Raw genomic sequence first — 21,580 nt, 5'->3', positions numbered from 1 at the left:
TGCCCATTTGCTTCATTTGCGCTCCGGCAGAGGCTAAAAACGGCCTTTGCAGTCGACTCGGAAGCTGGACGCTACGTGCTCCTCTTCACTCTTGTAGGGTCTACGCCGGCTGCCGCTATCTTCGCCCTCAGGGCCGTTCCGCTCCCCGACTTCTCCTCGCCCCGCCCTCCCTTTGTGCTTCGGGGAGCCGCGATTGGTACAGCCCGCCGCGCCCTGCCCCTTTCTCGAGCCGCGGTTGGTCGATCCCAGGCTGCATCCGGCCTCCGCCGGGCCTGCTTCCGGTGTGCGCCCTGGGGTTCTTCCTGCCGCCGCCGCCTCCTCCGCGATGCTGCTTCTTTCTCTGGCCCGGGCTCGCTGCCTCAACCGGGCGCTCGGGCGCTCGTTCTGCGCCGCGCGGCAGGTACTGCCTCCCTCAGGGGAAGACGGAGGGGCAGGTCGCGGGCTGGGGCTGCCGCGAAGGTGCTGACGGGCACCAAGGGCAACGGGGGGACGCGGGGCGGCGGGGCGGGGGAGGCCGCAGTCGTGCCCGGGGGAAGGCTGCCCTGCCTCGCCTCGCCCCGCTGCCTCTTGCCCGTGGCTAACGGAAGGCCCCGAACGGGCTGCTGAAGGCGAGCGGGGAGCGGCTCTTATCTTGGGGCGCCTCCCGTTGCCTCCGGGCCCTGCCCGTTTTCAGGGCGAGGCGAGGTCAGGCATGGAGCTCAACGGCGGCCGTCGGCCACCTCAGAGCCCAAGGCCGGCAGGGGATCCTGCCGGGCGTGAAGGTGGCTCTGAAGGTTGAAGCGCAGCGCGACAGCTTGGCGACGCCTAATATCACGCGTGGCTCTTGTGCCTCTGTATCGGCGGGTGTCGTCCCCCTACAGCAGCCGCCTACGCGGTAACCGCGAAGGTTTGTTGAGCAGGTGTGACCCCGGTTGACCTCGCACCGCGGATGTCTGCAAACGATGCCCCTCTCCGCCCGGCCCGGAAGCAGGGGTCACCTGCTTCAATGCCGCACAGCGCATTTGTCTTGTCTAGTCGGAATGTTTATGCATGACGGGATCCTCGTTAATGATCGTTGCAAATAATTGCCTTGTCCCCCCCCCCTCCCCAGTTTTTACTTGTATGGTAACGGGCGCCAAGATAAAATGCCACTGTCTCATCACCAGTTGGCATGGTACAATATATCTGTTTCGCAGCAATTATCTGGTGACATCCTAATTAACTGTAATTAACATTCAGCCATCACAGTTTCCCCTCTTCTTGTTTATTACTCTTTTTGGGATGGATAGATTTGAGCAATTTTTTGAGCAGCAACAAAAAGTAAAATACCTGTTGGGGCATGGTAAGTAGGAACAATCCTAACCAGGCAGGCACACTGGCATATTTCCAGTGTAAATGAAGCTGCATCATAATTGCTGTTGGCTGGATCATTTTCTGCCCTTCCATTGACTCGTATGGGCTGGGTTTTAGGCACACCTGCAATTTTGGTGGTGTAGGTACACTGAACCCTATACAGGATCAGTGATTGGAGGGAATTAGGATGCAATGTTTGCCCCTCTTCCTGACCTTGACATACCCTTTTTTGGCCTCAACAGTGGTGTAACTTCTGCCAATTTAACTAACACTTTCAGCTAATGTAAGTAGATATGCCAGAGTAAGTCCTTCATGTCAGCTCATTTGGACAGCAGGGAGGGAGTGTTGGGAAATATGCCACATCGTAACCTCCTCTATCCAGTATATCTGTAAGTTAGGATTGCACAGTCAGTCTGACTGAAAGCATTTGACTTTGAAACACAGTTAACCAAAAGGCCAGTGGGAGAACTTGAGTAAAAGATGGAGATATGGATCAAGAAAGGCTGTTGTAGTTACAGTATGTCAAATAAGGAAGAACAAAGGCACTTGAAAGGTCAGATGTGAGTGTTGGGGTTAAAAGAAAGAAGAACTGAAGTAATGGACAAATTTGGCATTGTTGTAAAAACAAAAGGCAGGAATATAAGATGAATTCAAAGTTATTGATTTGAATGATGGGAAGTTTGGATTCAGTATATGTCCTGTTGAAAAGAAATGTATGGGAAACGTTTTTGCAAGATGAGTACTTCATTCCAGAGAAGAACTATGAGGGTGCTGAATTAGTGACTACCTCACTATTGAATCTTTGACGAGAGGAGCAGCAAAAATGTATCAGCGAGCTGCCTACGCCTAGAAGGAACAGCTGAAAGGAGTAGCTGAACATGGAAGGTCTTAAAAATTTGTGGACAAAACATTATCAGAAAGAGAGAGTGTATAAAGCTTTCAAGGTAGCAGAATAAATGGGGAACTTGCTGTGCAGTAAATTGGGGAGGAGGTAGCTGAGAAGGAAAAGACACAAGGTTTTAATTCACAATAATCAGGTTATCATAGCATAAGAACATAACAGTCCTGCTGGATCAAAACAGAGTCCCATCTAGTCCATCATCCTGTTTTCACATTGACCATCCTGATTCCTATGGGAAGTCTGTAAATCAGCCGTAAGTGCAGCAGTACTCACAAAGAATTGTAAAATATGCTGACAACCAATGTCATTGAACTATTTCAGCAGAGTTCAGCTTTCTCCTACTAAGGTTTTTAGGGCATCTCCACTTTCACTGTCACTATCCAGAGAGAAGTGTCCCACACTAGTTCTCTCTATCCCACCATGTTTCCATTGTGTCCACCATATCTATGTTCTCCCTCTCTGGGAACGGGTCCCTTTTAAGGAATAGTGTTTCTCTTTACCAGAGTAATTCTCTGAACTATTCTCTGTGATAGCAGAATAGCTGTGTGTACAACACAGTTACCCTGCCGTTGAAGGCCTTGCCCACCAACATCACTTCCCTCCCTATGTTAGCTACTTTGGCCATGAACAAACATATTCCCTGAGACCCAGGAGCTCATCAAAAGATTTAGTTTAGTTCCTGGGAATGAGGATTTCTGTCAGGAATGGACAGTGTGGAGGTTAAGTGGGGATTGAGGTGAGGATAGGAGTAGATTTTTAAAAAGAACTGAACCAAAAACTCAATATTTAGCTTGGAGTGAAGATGAATAAGGTTAGGGGACAAGCTCAGTGTTTCATTAAAATGCACCTGTTGCCCCCATTTTAAGGACCCCATAAGATCAGCCAGCTAGAACATGACATTACTTTACTGCCCCTGAACCAGGCATCTTTACTTTTGCAATATCTATAGAAAAAAACACATGTGGCATCTGAACAACAAACAGAGCAGTGACCTATATTGTATTTTCCTCATGTATACCACATTCTAATCTGTCTCCTTGCTAATCATGTATGCAACTTATCCACTGCTTTCTAGACTTTGCTTCATCTAGGGCCAGAAAACTTTTTTTTCTCTTAAAACGATTATATTTCAACTGAGAAATAAAAAGAACTGACATGTATATGTACACACAAGCATTGCTATAGAATTTGTGTATTCTAAGGGTGGGTGGATGTGTCTGTCATGTTGCATAGGGTAATCATAGCCTTTGATTCAGAATGCTATGTGATCTTGGAAGTTTGGTGTTTGGAATAAAGATTACATGGATAACAACGGGGTCTGAGATTGATCAGAACCTCGCCATTTAGATTTGTGTCACCATATCCACTCCCTCAAACAAACATTTTAGAAGTGTTTTAATGTGTGAATAGCAGTGTAGTCATGTTCATTTTGTTTCTTCTATGATTTGTTGGGATGATATGATGTGATATTAAATGATCTGTTTGTTACTCCTGGTGTGAGTAGAGTTCTTTGGTAGAATATAATATATCTCACAAGTTTTTGTCACAGCCAAGTGTATTACTTCATGAATGCAGGGCTGGTTTCTTCCAATCTCATTTTTGTTACATTTTATAAGTTTATAACGAGACTGGGAAGCCATATAACATGAAGGTTCAGTTCCATCAAGGAGTTCTGGTGGGTATACTGAGAAGGATAGAGTAGTAGCCACTACTATTCAGTCTCCTTGTGCTGTGCACTGCTTGTCCCATATTTCATGTTGTAAAATATATCTGGGCTGTGACTTTTCTGAACCTAGGAATCTGGGCTGTGCAGTCAGGATAATACTGAAAAAATTGAACTCAGTGTAATAGCCAGAAGCTAAAATCATTAGCTGAAAATGAGTTTACAAATTATGTAGCTCATCAGAATAGGAATTTCTGCCTCATTACAGTTAATCATGCTACTGTGCTCAGGGTAGTCAGTATATGTCCTCTCAACAATCTTTTGAAGTAAGCTATGATGATTTCCATTTTACTGACATGGGATTGATGCTGTTTGTGGATAAACAAGGATTTGAACGCATGCTTTCCACTGCATCACACTCACTGGGTGATATCCAGCTATGTCATGCACAGAGTAGACCCATTTAAATCAATTGACAAGATTTCAGTGGATCTACTTGTATGACTAGCATTGGCTATCATCCATTTCCCCCCCCATTACATCCCATTGTTTGTACAGGCTTACCTGATGAAATCAAAAGATGAAATCAAAAGCCAGAGGCAGTGCTCATCTTAATTAAACCATTAGGCTTCATAGTAATTCAAATGGGAAGACTATGCATATTAATTGCCCGTAATCACGAGCTTGATCCTGTTACCCCATTTTGCAATATGTAGCTGTCATACCTCAATATTTAGCCATCATATTATATAAGAGAGAGGCATACAAGGTTTCGAGAACCTTTCCCTCTTGCTTATTAAAGTTGCAACCCTGTACACATTTACATGGGAATAAGTCCCATTGAACTTGGTGGGGCATATTCTAAGTAGGTGTGTAGGATTGCATTGAAGGCTGTGCATTTTGGAACATAAAGGAGAACAGCAAACAAGCAAAAAAATTGATCTCCTGTATTAAACTTTATGGATGCCTTTTCCTGTGGATGAAAAATATTTGAAAGCGTAAGGCATTCGTTGAGATTCCTGCATTGCAGAGGGTTGGATGAGATGAACCCCATGGTCACTTTCAGCTCTACAGTTCTGTTATTAACTTGGGGCTACTTTCTCTGACAAACTAGGGTAGTCACACCTTGCTGATGAGAAGGGGTGTCATTATAGCCTACTGAATCTGAATACAGTATATTTATTCTCTACTTTGGAATGTAGAATAGTGTGGAAAGGTGACTCTGCCTTGAGTTACTCATGACTTATTTTTTTGTATTGGTGATTGTATAATCTTTCTCTTCAGCAGGGGAGCTGTCCACAGGGGAAACATTCACTCTCCGGTGAGATTATTATTATTATTATTATTATTAGGTGTCTGTCTGTCTTTCTTCTTCTTATTATTATTATTAGGTGTCTTGTCTGTTTCATAATCACCGTGACAAGGGAAATCTAATGAAAACCTGGTTAAAAACTATAGTACATTCATACTTTTTTCTTTAAAGCCACAAGTGGGTTTAAAAGTAGTTAAAGATTAAAGAAAGTGAGAAATGAATTCCATGTTTACCTATGATATGTTAAAACAAGCTATGTAGCATAAATGACCAGCTCACTCAACCAACAGATTTGTGTACAGATTAGAATATTTGAAAATGACCATAATGCAGAGTCAGCATAACCACCAATGAACTCCATTTTTAACCTTCCTTGGCAGTTCCCACATTAAAGGATGGATAAATGATTCCTGTTTCCTGCCCAGATACTCAGGATATGTAGGTGGATGAGCACAGTATTTTTAACCTACACCAATTTGATAAGTTTGAAAAAGTAGAGATGCTCTGATGCATTTCCCATTCACTTAAGTAGGTTTGTGCCGAAGGAGTTTTGTATGAATTATGTTCAAAATACATAATTTAGAGAACTGTAGGTTGCCTTGCAAGAGATCTTGGAGGTGATTTTGATGTAACTTTTTGGCTCAGATAATAAGATGATCCCAAGCGCCCAAACATGTTAAAACTCACATCAGAATAAGTTAGCCCATATGACTTTACAGGGAGAATTTCTAAGATGGAACCAATAAGTATTTGGAGTCTTGCTCATGAGGATTGTTCTGGAAAAAAACCTCATGGGATCGCCTATTCTGGCATAATTTGACACTGTATAAATTATTTCAAGAACACTGTGCAATTAATTGGAATTAATTGAGCACTTCCCAAAAAATGGCTCCTTTTAGAAATCATATGTTGTAAACATTTTTGTTCTTTATAAAAAAAAAGGGAAGGAGCACAGGGTATGCAAATTTTTCTAAACATTTTTCCCCAGATGCAGATGAATTGAATGATTCTGGATGTTGTGGTGGTGGAGGAAATGCTACAAAATAAAGTAAATGAATGCAGATATCTTATGTTAGTGTCTTTTCCATTTCTTGATAGATGTTAATCTTGCCCACCTCACTGGTCAACACTTAGCTTTCGGATACTGGGGCTGCTATTAATCCTTTATAAAAAACAGATAAAGGACTAGGTTGTTGAGGACTAGGATAATGGTGTGGAGACTTTTACATGCCAATGATAATTGACAGCTGCTATTTTTACCTTTATAACATTTATTAAACTAATTTGTCTTAGTATACGTTACTGTAATAAGCGATATAATGTAAACAGATTTCTAATTGAAGTGCTTTCTGTTTCCAGGTGTCTCTCGATGCCAGGGGTTAGCTTATGCCAACAGCAGGAAGCATTTGTAAGTATTCAACTGTAAATAGTCAATATGTTGTGACTATTTGCATGGATGGAGAGTAGTTTCTTCAACCCCATTTCCTAGTTACAGGATTGTCAGAGAAGGGTAGCTGCATTCTCTGTGTCCAAATTATCCCAGACCAGAGTAATCCACATTCTGCACCAAGCGTAGAAGAATTCTTGAACTGTATAAATGACCTGATTTGAATCAATTTATATATTTGCATATTTTGCATAATTTGTTCTGGAGGGGGGGGACAAGCTAGGTAGCATCCCAGAAATATGATCTTCCTTGATTGTTGAATGCCTTGAAATAGACTCCCTTAGGTGCTGTGCAAAATGTCATCTGCCCCGATGAGCGTGTTAATTGTCAGGGCTGCTGATTGACAACCCAATCAAGTCAGGCCAACAGATGCAAAATCTCTACTGCTTCTTGCTGGCCTTTAGTTGATCTCTTGTTTCTTGCTCTCCAGGGTAAATGGCTCCCGTGTGTTCACTGTCCGTTATTTCAGAACCACCACAGTGTGCAGTAAGTACCTGAGATGACTGCAGCTGGGGGGAGGGCTTCTCTGCCTGCACATTCCCTTCCAACCTTGTTCCCCAACTGATTCTTAGTCTAAACTAAGGAGTACAAAATGCAGGAATACAAAGTAATAGACTGGAATTGTGTTTTTTCTTTGTTTGTCATACTACAGGTGGTTGTGATGTAGTGTAGGTTGGACTCTGATATATTATGTCCCTTACTGGTCGCTCCCCCCCCCCAGGTGTCTCAGTTGAAGCATGATGATTAGCATGTCACCTATGTAAAAGATGCTCTGCAAAATAATATAAACTAAAAAAAAGTCTGTTCCCTGTCCTGAGAAGCTTATGATTTGTTTCAACAGTTTGGGAAATAATGGAGAGGCAAGAGTAAGTACATAAATATGTCCTGAATCTACTGCAAAATGACCACAATGTTCTACTTTTATGGAAGAGGGAGAACAGTCTACCTGAGGAGGCAGATTTTAAGGAGAAAAGAGAGGTGACACTGTTCTGGTTTCCACATAACGCTAAACCACGACTTATTAAACTATAACTTGGCCTTAGGTGTGAATCCAGCCCAGCAGCTTCTGTGGTTTACTGCCAACAAACAACAGTCTAAAGCCATTGTTTGTCATTGGCTTACAAACCTTGGTTTCTTTCAATTAAGTTTAGTGTGCTGTGTGAACCCAGCTCCCTTCCTTAACCATGGTTTGCTTGACCACCCCACCCCAAATGCTCATCAAAGATACAAGGCAAGAGCAGCTGGGAAACAAATCAAACTTCAGAGAAGAAAACCACGGTTTGTTTGATCATCTGTGGGACAACAAACCATGGCTTTTGTGTGAATAGGTCAGTGTAGATGTTCTCGGAGGTATTTCTAGATATAAGAGGTTTCTAATAATGCTGTTTGTCCATAGACATTCCAGAATCTAAAATGACTGAATGTGAAGGCTTTTACTACATGCAGATATGCATTTCTTCTACAGGGGAAGAAGTTGTTACAGTGAACACACCAGCATTTGCAGAATCAGTCACAGAGGGAGATGTCAGGTGGGAGAAAGGTAAGAGGCAGCTTTTTTGTCTTCTATGGTTTTCTTGGTCTGTTGTGGGAATACACTAAAGTCGTAATTGGTGAAAGGAGCTCTGGACACACTTATTCAATAGGTGAAAATTGACCAAACTAATTAAAGATTGAAAGGTCAATGTAAGTCCTCTATGAGGTATGTAATGTCCAGACCCTTATTATGATCTTGCAAGTCCTCCGGCATATATGTAAGAATTGAGACTCTCTACGAGGCATTGATGTGAGCTTTAAGAAAATGAGCTTTAAGAGTTTCCTTACTTAGGGTGGTTCTTTTCATTTTTAGCTGTGGGTGACACAGTAGGAGAAGATGAAGTGGTATGTGAGATTGAAACAGACAAGGTAAACGTCCTATTTTTCTTGTATAATTAGAAACGCCAGATGATGTATTCAGTTATGCGTGGTGTGCGGAAAATAGAGAAAATGCCTATTGTGGGAAACAGGATGCCAGACTAGATAGGCCTTTTGGTCTGATTCAGCAATGTTGCTCTTATGGGGTAGTTTCTTGATGCTCTCCAGAGAGGAGGTGGGTAAGCTAAAGACAACAGAAGATCACAAAACCTAGGCAAGGGGCACTCTTCTAGCTTTTGACTCAAAAAACTTGCTTGTTTTCAACTATGCCTGCTGGGAGCTTGCATGTCCTCCACCATTCACAGATTGCGAGTGAATCAGTTTTTATACTGGAGAGGGAGAGGCTTATTAGCAAATGCCATACCATTGGCTTCCTCTGGGGGCTCTGGACTTAACAAGCAGTACAGTTGATACAAATAAATAACTGTACTGTTCCTTCTTGTGATGAAATGCAGAGTTGATTTCCAGTGAAATATGTATACCCCCAAGATGTGATATCTCCATGATGCTGTTTCTTTGCATGATTTCTGCAGAAAGGCAAATCCCATTCATGTATCATTCATTCCTCTTCAAGGGATAGTCCCATTTGCTTAACATATTTCCTTTTGATGATTAGAGGAGAGCTCATCTGTGTTTTATCTGCAGACATCTGTGCAGGTTCCAGCTCCGGCAGCTGGCGTAATTGAAGCACTTCTAGTTCCTGATGGGGGGAAAGTGGAAGGAGGTACACCTTTGTTTAAACTCAGGAAAACCGGAGGTAAGTTGGGACCAGCCACGTCTGTTTCTTACACTGTCACAGCTGCGACAATGATGGGCTTTGCTGCAAAAATAAAAATTTGGTATCTGAATGCTGTAACTGGACTAAATTGTCCAAATTCAACTTGCATAATTTGGCAGGGAAAAAATGACAGTAATTCCCTGCAAAATTTTATGAGCAATGTGTAAAAATACAAGGGTTTGTGATTTATTGAAAGATATAGAGAGAGAAGCAGGTTCTTTGAGGAGGGGTGGAAAGTGGGAACAGGTGACTCATATGCAGTTACTACATTTGTTCCCATGGAAGCACCACATTGGGTAACCCTGCTCTAGACTCTTGCCAGTCAGACCTTAGTAAATGTTAGACCTGGGAACAGGGCCTCAGTTGCTAATCTCAAAGCCTCGAGCAAATTAGTGTGGGTATACACGATGCCAGATACAACAGGTAGCAAACCATTTTAAGGCTTTAAAGGTCGTCACTAGTGCTTTCGGTTAGTTTCCAAACTCAGCTTTTAAAAGAACCTAATCTATGGAACTTGCTGCCTCCTGAGCCCGCTGCCTCTGTGCATAGCTATACCATTTCACAAGTTTATTTTTGGGTGCTAGCAGCCAATGAGACAAGTGAGCGCCGTCTTATTATATTAATATGGGCTCCTGACTCAAAAGGGTACTTTTCTCAAAGATACTGAAAGAGCCTGCTTGGATGGTGTGTGGAAAAAATGCACCTCTTGGATTCTGTCTGCCTGTGCAACTGCCTTTCTCAATTCTTCTGTTTAGCTGCACCTGCCAAGGCCAAACCAGCAGCAGCCCCTGCACCAGAACCGGCAGCACCACCTCCTCCTCCTCCTGCAGCAGCACCTGCCCCTGCAGCCCAAATTCCCACTACGATGCCTCCAGTGCCCCCTGTGCCATCACTCCCTGTGGATTCTAAACCAGGTGAGACCAAGACCATCTCTAATCCCCCTTAACCAACCTCCTTCCACCTGCATAAGCAGGGAGTTATTCCGAACTGGAGACTGCAGAACTGTCCACAGGAGAGTGTTAAAAAATGTCCGCCTTGCTACCTAGCATGCCTTAGGTATCATCTCCCAAATGAGTATTTCATCTCTACTTCAGATAGCCTTCGTGTTCATCCATTGCTTGCCAGGACATAAACCTTCTTCTCTCAGTCCCTTGACACATTTCTCTCCCCCCCCCCAATTTTCTTTCAGTGTCTGCAGTAAAGCCAGCTGCAGCTGCTCCTGTGGCGGAACCCGGGGTCAGCAAAGGAGCCAGAGTGGAGCAAAGGGTAATTGGAAACTTCTTGCACTTATGGGGCAGTGGATGAGGGTGATTGAGGCTGAGCAGAGACCATTCTTTTGCCTGTAAAACTTCCAGTCTAAGCCTCATGAGATGCGGTGGTCAAGTTGTGTTGTACAATTCTGTGAGCAGTGGCTGAATACAGCAAAGTTTTTAGCTCATGAGCACTGCCTTTCCTACTTGTGTTATTCCTGGTAGTGATAGTCAACAATGTGAATCCTTGTCAACGTCAGTTTGCAAAACTACCTTTCCCCCATTACAGTGAAACCTCAGTTGTTGAATGTAACCCGTTCCAGAAACCTGTTTGGCTTCCGAAATGTTTGACAACTGAGGCGTGGCTTCTGATTGGTTGCAGCAGCTTCCTGCACTGAAGCGGAAGCCGGGTCGGACATTTGGGTTCCGAAAAACATTCGGAAATCGGAGCATTTACTTCCGGGTTTTTGGCGTTTGGGAGCCGAAACGTTCCAAAACGGAGGCATTCGGGATCTGAGGTTTGACTATATCTCTTTTTGTCCCACTTCAGGTGAAAATGAACAGGATGCGTCAACGCATTGCTCAGCGCCTGAAAGAGGCTCAAAATACATGTGCCATGCTTACTACCTTCAATGAAATTGATATGAGGTAAGGACCATATCTTCAGTATGTGCAGGTAAGCCGAGATATTTCCATGTTGCACTAAGAACAGGAACTTTGGCTCATTGATCTTGTGTGTTTTGTCCTGGGATGAAGCGCTTTTAGCCAGCTCCTTGGTTGTATAGAGTTGAGGCTATTTCTAAGCAAGGACTCAGCTGTGCAACCGGCCGAAAGGCAGGTCCTGGAGCTCTCGCCCAGCCTTAGCATCTCTCCTTGGCAGTTGAAGAACCAACTGTGTTCCATGAAGTGCGTTTGTGGGCTGAGCACTAATGGATTTGGGGAGGGGGAAGCTTATGTTTCAGCACATTAAGGAAAATGGTGCCCAAATCAAATTGCTCTATGAAATCCTATCCTGCTTCTTAAGACAAAACACGTAAATATTTGGTGCTTGGAATAATAAGGTTGGCAAAATAATCGTGATTGGAGAGGAAATGCTGCAACTTACCTCATTTTAGAGGCTAATGGAGGTGTCGCTTTACTCTGGCCTTGGGCTCTTGTTGCAGTCAGTAATCTGCTTTGGATTGATTGCCCCCCGACTTGCAAGGGCTTAGGCCAAGGCCTTTTGCCTCCCCACTGGGTGTCAGTGTCTGCTGTAAAGGCTTCTCATGATGGCTTCCTCCCCTCAAACCCTTGTATCTTGGGAGGCGGTAATGTCTTTGGACGGTAATCCTAGCTCTAAACAAGATTAGGCAAAGGAAAACAAACAGTCTAAACCCAAAGGGGCACTTGTACTTGCTAAAAACTGCCTCTCTAAAGCCATATTGTCTGGGAGGGGGAAGATGAAGGCTATTACTTCAGTGCCTGCCTAGAATTGTCAAGACAAAGCTATTCTGTTCAATTTGGGTGGCTGGCTTCTGTTCCAGTAAGTGAATGATGGTAACTGCTACTTTCTGTACTCTGATTGAGGGCATTTTAGAGTCATTGCATCAGAGGTCCTCCAAAGTATATAGCCCCAAATTCATGTGCTTGTTAAAGTGTGGCCAAAGGAACTGGAGACATGGTTTACTTTTTAGATAGTCATAAACAACGTGACGGTCAAATTCTGTCAGGATGGATGGAGCCTGTTGGAGGCACAAGGTCCCCCCTCATTTCCCATTATGCTTATTCTGAAGTTTGCTTTCACTGTGTCAATATTGAACCCAAGAGACCTTCTACTCTGGTTTTGTGGAGCTCTCCAAGGTCTTGGGAAGAGGTCTTCTGTACTCTCATTGGCCAAACATGTGCCTATTGGAAGCCTTCAGACAAGATATGAGCATTCTGCCCCTTTATGATCACTAGGAACTGGTATTAAGAGGCATTCTGCTTTCTGTTACTGGAAGCAGTAGATAGCTGTCATGGTTAGCAGCCACCAGTAGCTTTATCTTCCATGTCTCATCCTCTTTTCAAGCCATCAGGGTTAGTGGTCCTCACTGACATCTCGCGAGTGTAAAGTCCATAGTTTTGCTACGTGCACTGTGAAGAAGTTCCTCCTTCTAAATCTCCCAACATTTTAGTTTCATTGTATGACCCTGTAGCTCTAGCGCAGCAGTGAAGAACCTATAACCAGCAGGCAAATCTAACATTTTATTTCTCCTTTGATCAGGTGTGTGGTGGTGATCCCCATAATTTAAATATCTATAGGAATTTTAAAGTGTTCAGCTGCCTGAAAGCTCATTGTCACATGGGGATACTTTGAACAACCATGTGCATTTCAGCATAGTATGCAGTAGCTTACTTTGGTGACACCCTGAGGGTAACATTAGTAATGGTTGTAAAGTAATTGGCTGTTGTATACTTTGGGGAGGGAGAGAAAATATTAGTAATTTTTCCACTCCTGATACACTTCTCAGAGATCAGCCAGTCTATACTGCAGTGAAACTCTTTGTTGAAACTCTGATAACATTTCTTTTAAAAAAAAAATTAATAAATTGCAAGCCACTTTTGAAATAAGGGTTGAGCCACAAAGTAACTCTAGTCAGGGATGTGCTGCAGATCTGGTGCTTAAGTAGATACAGGAAGCAAGAACTTTCCTTTTCCTAGTAGTAAATGTTCTTCTGGTGGCTTTTTCAGTAACATCCAGGAAATGAGAGCCCGGCACAGGGACAACTTCCTGAAGAAGCACAATATGAAACTTGGCTTTATGTCTGCCTTCGTGAAAGCTGCAGCCTTTGCCTTGCAAGAGCAGCCTGTTGTAAATGGAGGTGAGAACAATGGGGCAGTGTTTCTGAGATGCCTGAGTGTCGTGAGCAAGCCTCTGTGGAAGGTAGTACTATCAGACCTCATGATGAAGTCTCTGCACTTGTGCAAAGAAAAGCAACTGTGTTGTGACAAACCCTTTCATAGCAAAAGGATATTCACTTGGGCAGAAGTTGGTCTATGGAAAGAAATTGCATGCCCAACTCCTGCTGTTTCTTACCTTTTCCATGCGTCTGTGTAAATGAGACAAGACTGCCTATTCCTCCAAACACAGAGGACTTGAAGGAAAAAGAAAAGGTCCAGGCACTTGCTCCTTGCAAGGTGGTGACTGGCGGAAACCTCGTGTTTCCTTTACACTTGGCAGATCAGCTTCCCTCCATTACTAATTTTTAGTGAATGGAAGGAAGAGGTGGACTAAATCAATAAAGCTTGATTTGTGCTCCTGATTAGAGCCTTGACTCTTGATGCTGCTGTATGTAATGGCCTACTTTTCTTTCTCCATCTAGTGATAGACGATACTACCAAAGAGATTGTGTACAGGGAATATGTGGATATCAGTGTTGCAGTGGCGACTCCTAGGGTATGTATAGTGGGAACATGCATCTGGTTGATGCATGGGACATCATTTGGTTTGGTGTTCAGCTGTAAGAAATAAAAATTCAGAGACAAGCTGCTTGGCCTTGTGTAATCCTACAGCAGGGGAGGGTGCTTGTTCTTGTCCAAACTTCCAGGATGGCATGGGGGATCAGTCATAGGCCTAGTGAGATACAGAGGGCATCAAATTTGACTGGGGAGGGGGTAGAGGAAGTAAGTCCCTCAATCCTGTTTTAGATACACCCATCGGCGCCAACTCCTAGGGGCCAAGGCAGTTCCACCCCCTCAGTGTTCAGAGGGTGTTCGGCTTCGCCTCCTGGCTCCTCGTGATGTTGGGCTGCCTCAATCAGTTAAAGAAGATGGTACCTCTGGATACACACCTCTGTCCAGTGATGGCTTGCTCTATATTTGGCTCTTGTTGTCATGTTATGTATGTTGTGTTTGACTCAGAGATCTTTGTTTCTTTCAGGGTCTTGTGGTGCCTGTAATCAGAAACGTAGAAACAATGAACTTTGCTGACATTGAGCGAGCAATCAATGAGTTGGGGGAAAAGGTAATGTTTCGAGTGTAAAGGGTGCTCAAGGGCGAAAACCAGACACACATCTTTCTTAAGGGGAATCAGAAGGGGGAAAGGGGAGTGTGACTAAGACAGTGGCAGGATGAAGGTTCTGGTTCAGTAATTTGACAAAAAGCTAAAGCCAACTGCAGAGTCTCCACTTCAAGAAGCCTTAAAATTCCAGGCCCAGATATATATCTAGCATTCAGTGCTCTGTGATACATCACCTGAAAACACTTGGCCGTTCTAATAGATGTTGATCGACAAGTTTTCTGGAAGAAAAATCTAACTTTTAAAAAAGTGATCTAAACTAGCAGCCATCTCCATATCTGGTTGCAGAAAAAAACATTGTTTATGGTAAATTTGCAAATAACATGAAACAGGCTAGATTCAAGTTTGTCAACAGTAATGGGGAGGGTGTTCTCAAGGAAGCATGATTTATTATTGTGGGGGGAGACGGAAACTCATCCTGCTGTGTCTTAAAACACATAGCAGAGTGAGGTGGCAGAGTGGCAGAGTGAGGATAGTCCCTTCCAATGCATTGGAACCATGTGTACCTGTATTCCTTTTTTGTACACCCATAAATAATATGTTGGACAGTGCTGTGGCAAAATAAGAACAACTCAAGTTAATTTAGTCTTAACTGCCATGTGTTGAAAAAGGCACATTCTGTTAGTCTTAAGCTACCCCGGCAAAAACCTATCTATTGCTCTCTCTGTCTTGTGCTTTGATCATTCTGAATTTGATAGCACCCTCAACCTTGAAGATATTTATATGAACTTCAAAGGACTCCCCTTGTAACCTCAATATTTTCACTAGTCGTTGGGGATTCTGATAACTTCTTGCCTTTGCTTAGTGTGGGGAGCTTTCTGAGGTGTTCACATGCTAGTGATACTGAGAGCTGGGGAGCAGCACCCTATTTTCTCCATTACCATCTTAAGCAATTTTTAAAGTTTGTATTTCTCCCCACCCCCCTCATTTCAGGCCCGCAAGAATGAGCTTGCCATTGAGGATATGGATGGCGGTACATTCACCATCAGTAACGGCGGTGTATTTGGATCCCTGTTTGGGACGCCCATCATCAACCCCCCACAGTCTGCTATCTTGGGCATGCATGGCATCTTTGACAGGCCTGTTGCTGTTGGAGGCAAAGTATGTACTGTATGGAAGGTTAAGGGGCTTAATGGGGCTTTTAAACGTTACCTTAGCCGCTGGCAAGCCACTTTTCTGTGACTGGCTCCTGCACAGTTGAGATGACTTGTAAATTACCAGGCTAGGTAGATAAGTCATTATTATTATTATTATTATTATTATTATTATTATTATTATTATTATTCCGCCCACCTGATTGGGTTGTCCCAGCCATTCTGGGGGCTTCCAGAAAAACATAAAAACCCAATAAAACATCAGATATTAAAAACTTCCCTATACAGGCCTGCCTTCAGTGTCATATAGTTGCTTCTGTCCCTTGACATTGATGGCTGGGTGTTCCACAGGGCGGGCGCCACTACCGAGAAGGCCCTCTGCTTGGTTCTGTGTAACTTAAATTCTTGCAATGAGGGAAATGCCAGAAGACCCTTGGAGCTGAACCTCATTGTCTAGGCTGAATGATGGGGTGGAGATGCTGCTTCAGGTATAAAGCCTACCCATGCTGAAGCTGCTCATAGCAAAGCATCTTCCACATGTCTAGAGTAATGTTTAAAGGGGGCCTTCAGTCTAGTAAAATAGAACCATAGAATTGTGGAGTTGGAAGGGATCCTGGGGGTCATTTAGTCCACCCCCCTGCATTGCTGCCCCATACAGGGCTTGAACCTGCAGCCTTGGCATTATCAACACCACACTCTAACCAACTGTCTAGTCTAATGATGGAGGAGAAGGAATTGAATCAGGCTGAACTAGGAGCCCTGACAAGTGCAGTAGAAAAGGACCAACTGGAAGTTTTGACCACTGTAAAATTATTCTGAGAAGATAGGGGAGTATTCTGGGTTTGAATTAGAGGGTGAATGTGTGAGGGAAAGGTTTGAAGAGTTTGTGTCAAATTATTAAGACATAAGAAAACTCCAGCTTGGGGTTTCGCTTCCTTGGTTATGCAGGGCAAATGTTACAAAGCTTAAAATGTAACTTGCTTAGGCTTTGAGGTACAGCGCCAAGTTGATTACAAAAGAAAATGTTCAGCGTAACAATCTCTTTTTTCTTCCTTAGGTTGAGGTGCGCCCAATGATGTATGTGGCCCTGACGTATGACCACCGGTTGATTGATGGCAGAGAGGCGGTGACTTTCCTGCGCAAGATCAAGGCTGTGGTGGAAGATCCTCGTGTGCTGCTGCTTGACCTGTAGAGAACAGCAGCCCCCACCTGCCCCATCCAGTAGAGCAAGGACGCAGCAGCAGCAGATGGAACAGAGGACATTCAGGAATCAGCAGGGCTTCATTCCAGTCATCTCCTCCCCCTAGTGGCAGGAGGTGCTTTGAAAGGAACCCCCGAGGGCAGTGTGCCACCCACCTTTCCTGCCTCTTCCAAAGATGGTTCATTTTCTTCCCAGGGCAGACAAGCAGGTGTCATTACCTGTTCAGATGTAACCTACCATTTCCCCTCTTCTTGCTCCAAACAGACATAGCCTCATCCGTCTCTCCCTCTCGATCTTATGGGAACAGAAGCTGCCTGCTGTTTAGCTAGAGCTTCCCTCCCGAGCAGCTCTTGCACAGAAACTCAGCTTTAATTCAGTATCATCGCGGCAGCTGTCCGAGGGGAAAGGCTGGTCTCTGCTCCACTTGAAGGCTCTAGATCTTTGGAACAGCGAAGCTAGCCTGAGGCTCTCTAGGGCGATTCAATTGCCGTGCCTGATCTTACATGCTCGAGTAACGGAGAGTAAATCTGCACTCCAGCCACCTTGTGGGTTTTTTGACCTTAACGGGATGAGGCACTCCCAGGGGATACTGCCTCCCCAGCCATTATCTAGATCCTCTCCTAGTAGTGAGGGGCAGTTCTAAGGATTGTTTTCAGGGACCTTCCTCTGCCTCATCCCTTCACAAGCAAGGAAGTGGCAGTAGCAGCTCTCTCCCTCTCCCACTTGGAAGTTGTTTCTTTCGTTCTAAGCCTCTGGTAGGGCAGAATTGGGTGTCCCATCTCGCTGTCAGGTCCACTTCAAGTTGACTGGCTGCTGGGGATTAGGGGGAGATGGCAACCTTCGGTGGCTGTCCTACGTTCCATCTAATCCTCATTGAATGGTTTTATCAACTTCGTGACTGCAATGGTATGGTAATGTAGGTTGGGACTAGGTTGTCTTGTGTGGCATGTATCCTAGCCTAAGGCTTGCTGGTTCATGGGGACATATCCTTAGTACAATAGCGTGCACATATATTGTTGAGTGAGAGGGTTGCTAGTGCCTGCAGGGTTTATTACTCTTGTTCGCCGCACAGAACTTGTAATTAAAGTATTTAACATGACAGATTTTAAACAAAATAAAACAAGGAAATTATGTGTGTGTGTATGAATGGGAGAAATGAAATACAGTGGGATGACACTTTGGGTAAGATGTTGTGTTTATAAGCAATTGAGGAACGCCTTCAAAGGAACAGAACCTGAGCTGAGTTTGCCCAAGTTTTTCTGAGTTTAGTATAAGGTAAAGGTAAAGGTACCCCTGCCCGTATGGGCCAGTCATGTCTGACTCTAGGGTTGTGCGCTCATCTCACTTAAGAGGCCGGGAGCCAGCGCTGTCCGAAGACACTTCCGGGTCACGTGGCCAGCGTGACGAAGCTGCTCTGGCGAGCCAGCACCAGCGCAGCACACGGAAACGCCGTTTACTTTCCCGCTATAAAGTGGTACCTATTTATCTACTTGCACTTAGGGGTGCTTTCGAACTGCTAGGTGGGCAGGAGCTGGGACCGAAAGACGGGAGCTCACCCCGCCGCGGGGATTCGAACCGCTGACCATACGATAGGCAAGTCCTAGGCACTGAGGTTTTACCCACAGCGCCACCCGCGTCCCTGAGTTTAGTATAGATGGCGTAAATTAGGTAACTCACTTCTGGGTAACAGAACTGTGAGTGTATGTGATCTGCCTCATTCTAGATCAGTTCAGATGTAATGCCAAATCACGGGGGCTATGTGAACAAGCTCTGTCTTACCTGACCCCCCCCCACCGCCCCAGACCATTCACTGTTAAATAAAAAGCCATAGCTTGACATTACAGCCAGGGCAAGAAAACTATAGTTTGCCCACAACCCTAGTTCAGACTGATTTGTCATCTTGGTTTGCAAGCAAACCATAGTTTGCCTGGTTTAGATGTGATAGTAAATTATGACTTCAAGCTCTGCATCTGTTGGGAAGATTTTGGAGTGTGCCTACATTAGATGTTTTAAACGTTATGCTGTGCCCTTAAGGGATTTTGGTAGCCAAAAACAGGAAAGAGATTGGGATCTTTGAAGGCAGCAGTCACAATAGTCTGCCATGGTTATATTTTATGTAGCAGGGAAAGACTACTTGTTCCCCACCCCTTCAAGGCAAAATGGCTTCATACAACTCGAAACACACAGTATTATTTTTTAGTCAATTCCCCCAAATGAAAACAGTTCTTTTTTAAAAAAATATGGGAGAGATAAAGGAAGATGTCTGAGGGTGCTATGGTACCCACAAGAGTCATGTTCCTAAACAAAAAGCAGTCTAGGTGTGTCCTTCTCAGCTCCTCTCCCCACAGTTTGAGTGCTCTCCAGATTGGCTTGAGGTGCTGCAGTTGGCAATATGTTCACGGGGTGCCAATGCAGATTTTTCTACTCTTGAAACATTGGATTGAAGCACGGATGCAGTGGTATATAGGTACCTAAAAAGCTCGATTTAAACCAAAGCAAAAGTTAGCTCTGTGACTCATATTGTGTTGGCTGATGTTTGGTGTATTTTCTGCCGTGCCTCTGCACCTGCTCTCAAGTTTTAATGGGAGAGAACTAGAAAAGATTTTATTAGTCAAAAGCATCTCATAGGAGGAAGAGAGCAAACTCTTAATAGTTTGAAGAGGTACCTGGAGGTCTTGAGCATCCCAAGGAAATTAAATAATCTAGGTTCTCATGCATGTCCTCCTATCAATCTGGGTACCCTTTCTAGCCTGCAACAGGTGAATAACACTGGTAGCAACAGGGGAAGTAGTTTTACAATCAGCTTCTCTGTATGAAGGACTGTGAATCAGGCCTACTTTCTTTACCAAAACTAATCACCATCCATAGCAGACATACTAATCTCAAGCAGTTGTCTTGCGAGAAGTATATACAATGTTAAGTGCTGCTATAAAGCATCAGTATTGAAACACCTATTTATTATTATTAAGATCATTGGTTCTGGTCTGTTTGTTCTATGTGAGCTATACACTTTCTCACTGTACAGCTATGATGTAAGAGGCCTGAAATGTTTTCAGATGAGAAGTCAGCTGCTGAATTTGTCCTGTGTCCATCCTATACAGTGGTACCTCGGGTTGCAGACGCTTCAGGTTACAGACTCCGCTAACCCAGAAATAGTACCTTGGGTTAAGAACTTTGCTTCAGGATGAGAACAGAAATTGCGACGGCAGTGGGAGGCCCCATTAGCTAAAGTACCTCAGGTTAAGAACAGTTTCAGGTTAAGAAAGGACCTCCGGAACAGATTAAGTACTTAACCCGAGGTACTACCGTATATGCTCATTGGGGATTGATTTGCAATTTCTACTTGGGCTAAAGATGCAAACAAGTTTCTCAATTTAAGTTTAGAAATGTGTGTTGGAGGAGTTGGGCTACTGTTGAGAACAGCTACTGCAGCTGCCCAGAAATCTATTTATACATACTATACAAAGAAAAATTGTATTGAATGGTTGCAATGTTTAGCCATTGGAACCTAGAATAAGTTGACTAGGACCTAAACAGCTCAGTGTGTATGACTCACATAGGAAGTACAGTGGCTGCTTCCAGGAAGGCTTATCTGTTCCTGAAAGAAAAATGGGCTACATATTATTGCCATCAAGTATTTTAGAATAAGGCTGAAGGGTGTTAACTCCACTGTTCCAGAGCAATTCTCAGGATGTGTGAAAGACTCCTGATACCTCTTAAAAAAGGGTAGACAAGTCCACATTTTTTTAGTTGACATACACAGCCTACAACAACAGTATTTCCCATCCTTACACTTACAACCACACACAGTGCACCCATCACCTTTGAACCAGTTCTGAAGATCGTGTCGTGTGGATATTTTGTGCCAGAAACCAGTCGTATTTTACACACCTTGGCTTACATGCTTTTCCAGCATACCTTGCATAGGAAGGTAAATCATCTACCTGTAGTGGTGAGCTGCCTCAGCTGGTGGAAGCCAAGGTACACCTTTGCATGGGCATTACAATAGAACCAGCTAGCAGTGTTGCTAAAGATCGCACGCAAGTGCTTGGTTGTGCTGAGAGTCTTTTATTTTAAAACGTTCATTGGCAAGAACATGGAAGATCCACAGAGAGCAATCACAAGAAGAGCATTTTGCTCACTTCCCCTCTGCATAAGAGCTCGTCTCCATTCTGCAGAAGAAGCCAAGTGCAACATGCAAGCTGTGAACTATACAGAGTGTAATCCAAGACTTCCGCCTAGGGTACTGAAGCAGAAAAGCACTGGTAAGCTGGGGACGGGGTCAAGCAGGTACAGGAAGAAGATGCTTCGAGGTTAAATTAGGGAGGAGACACAGCTGATACGTGATAGAGTAGATACTGCTGTGGCACGAGGAACATCGCTGGAAAGCTCAACTGAATTGATGGGGAACAAGCAAGTAGAACGTATGGGGGGAAGATACCTTTGGCCATGTCTGATTTGGGGAAACTGATCATGTAGAGCAGGCATGTCCAGCTCCCGAGAGACTGTGATCTACTCCCACTATAAAAAACTGCAGTGATCTACCCATTGGATTGACCAAAGTTGTTGAGCAGGGATGCCCAGAGATTGACCAGTTGGACATGCCTGATGTAGAGTAAGCTATGTTGAGAGCGTCAATAAAGGGCTTGATGTTT

At 44.0% G+C, this 21,580-nt stretch overlaps 1 protein-coding gene and 1 long non-coding RNA gene across 3 annotated transcripts; one reads left to right on the top strand and one right to left on the bottom strand.

Moving 5' to 3' along the window:
* The first annotated feature begins 256 nt into the window (after window positions 1–256).
* Window positions 257–18,056, top strand: DLST (dihydrolipoamide S-succinyltransferase). 2 transcript variants are annotated; one of them, XM_053379331.1, is made up of 15 exons: window positions 257–400; window positions 5,184–5,217; window positions 6,568–6,616; window positions 7,086–7,141; window positions 8,121–8,195; window positions 8,502–8,557; window positions 9,212–9,323; window positions 10,100–10,258; window positions 10,534–10,610; window positions 11,145–11,242; window positions 13,304–13,434; window positions 13,936–14,009; window positions 14,493–14,576; window positions 15,564–15,731; window positions 16,782–18,056. In XM_053379331.1, the coding sequence occupies exons 1-15, from the start codon at window positions 326–328 to the stop codon at window positions 16,914–16,916; spliced, it is 1,383 nt and encodes a 460-aa protein (XP_053235306.1). In that variant the 5' UTR covers window positions 257–325; the 3' UTR covers window positions 16,917–18,056. The 2 variants fall into 2 exon arrangements, with proteins under 2 accessions (XP_053235306.1, XP_053235297.1); XM_053379322.1 differs by having other exon boundaries at window positions 5,181–5,217.
* Window positions 18,057–18,564: 508 nt separating this feature from the next.
* LOC128409112 (uncharacterized) lies at window positions 18,565–21,491 on the bottom strand. Its single transcript, XR_008329181.1, has 2 exons — window positions 20,870–21,491; window positions 18,565–20,631 (listed from the first exon to the last, which is right to left on the bottom strand). It is a non-coding gene; the product is annotated as an uncharacterized LOC128409112 (long non-coding RNA).
* Window positions 21,492–21,580: the final 89 nt, after the last annotated feature.

This window comes from Podarcis raffonei, chromosome 1 (genome assembly GCF_027172205.1).
Source record: "Podarcis raffonei isolate rPodRaf1 chromosome 1, rPodRaf1.pri, whole genome shotgun sequence".
In the NCBI taxonomy this organism is placed as follows: Eukaryota; Metazoa; Chordata; class Lepidosauria; order Squamata; family Lacertidae; genus Podarcis; species Podarcis raffonei.
This window is presented reverse-complemented; position numbering and strand designations above follow the sequence as displayed.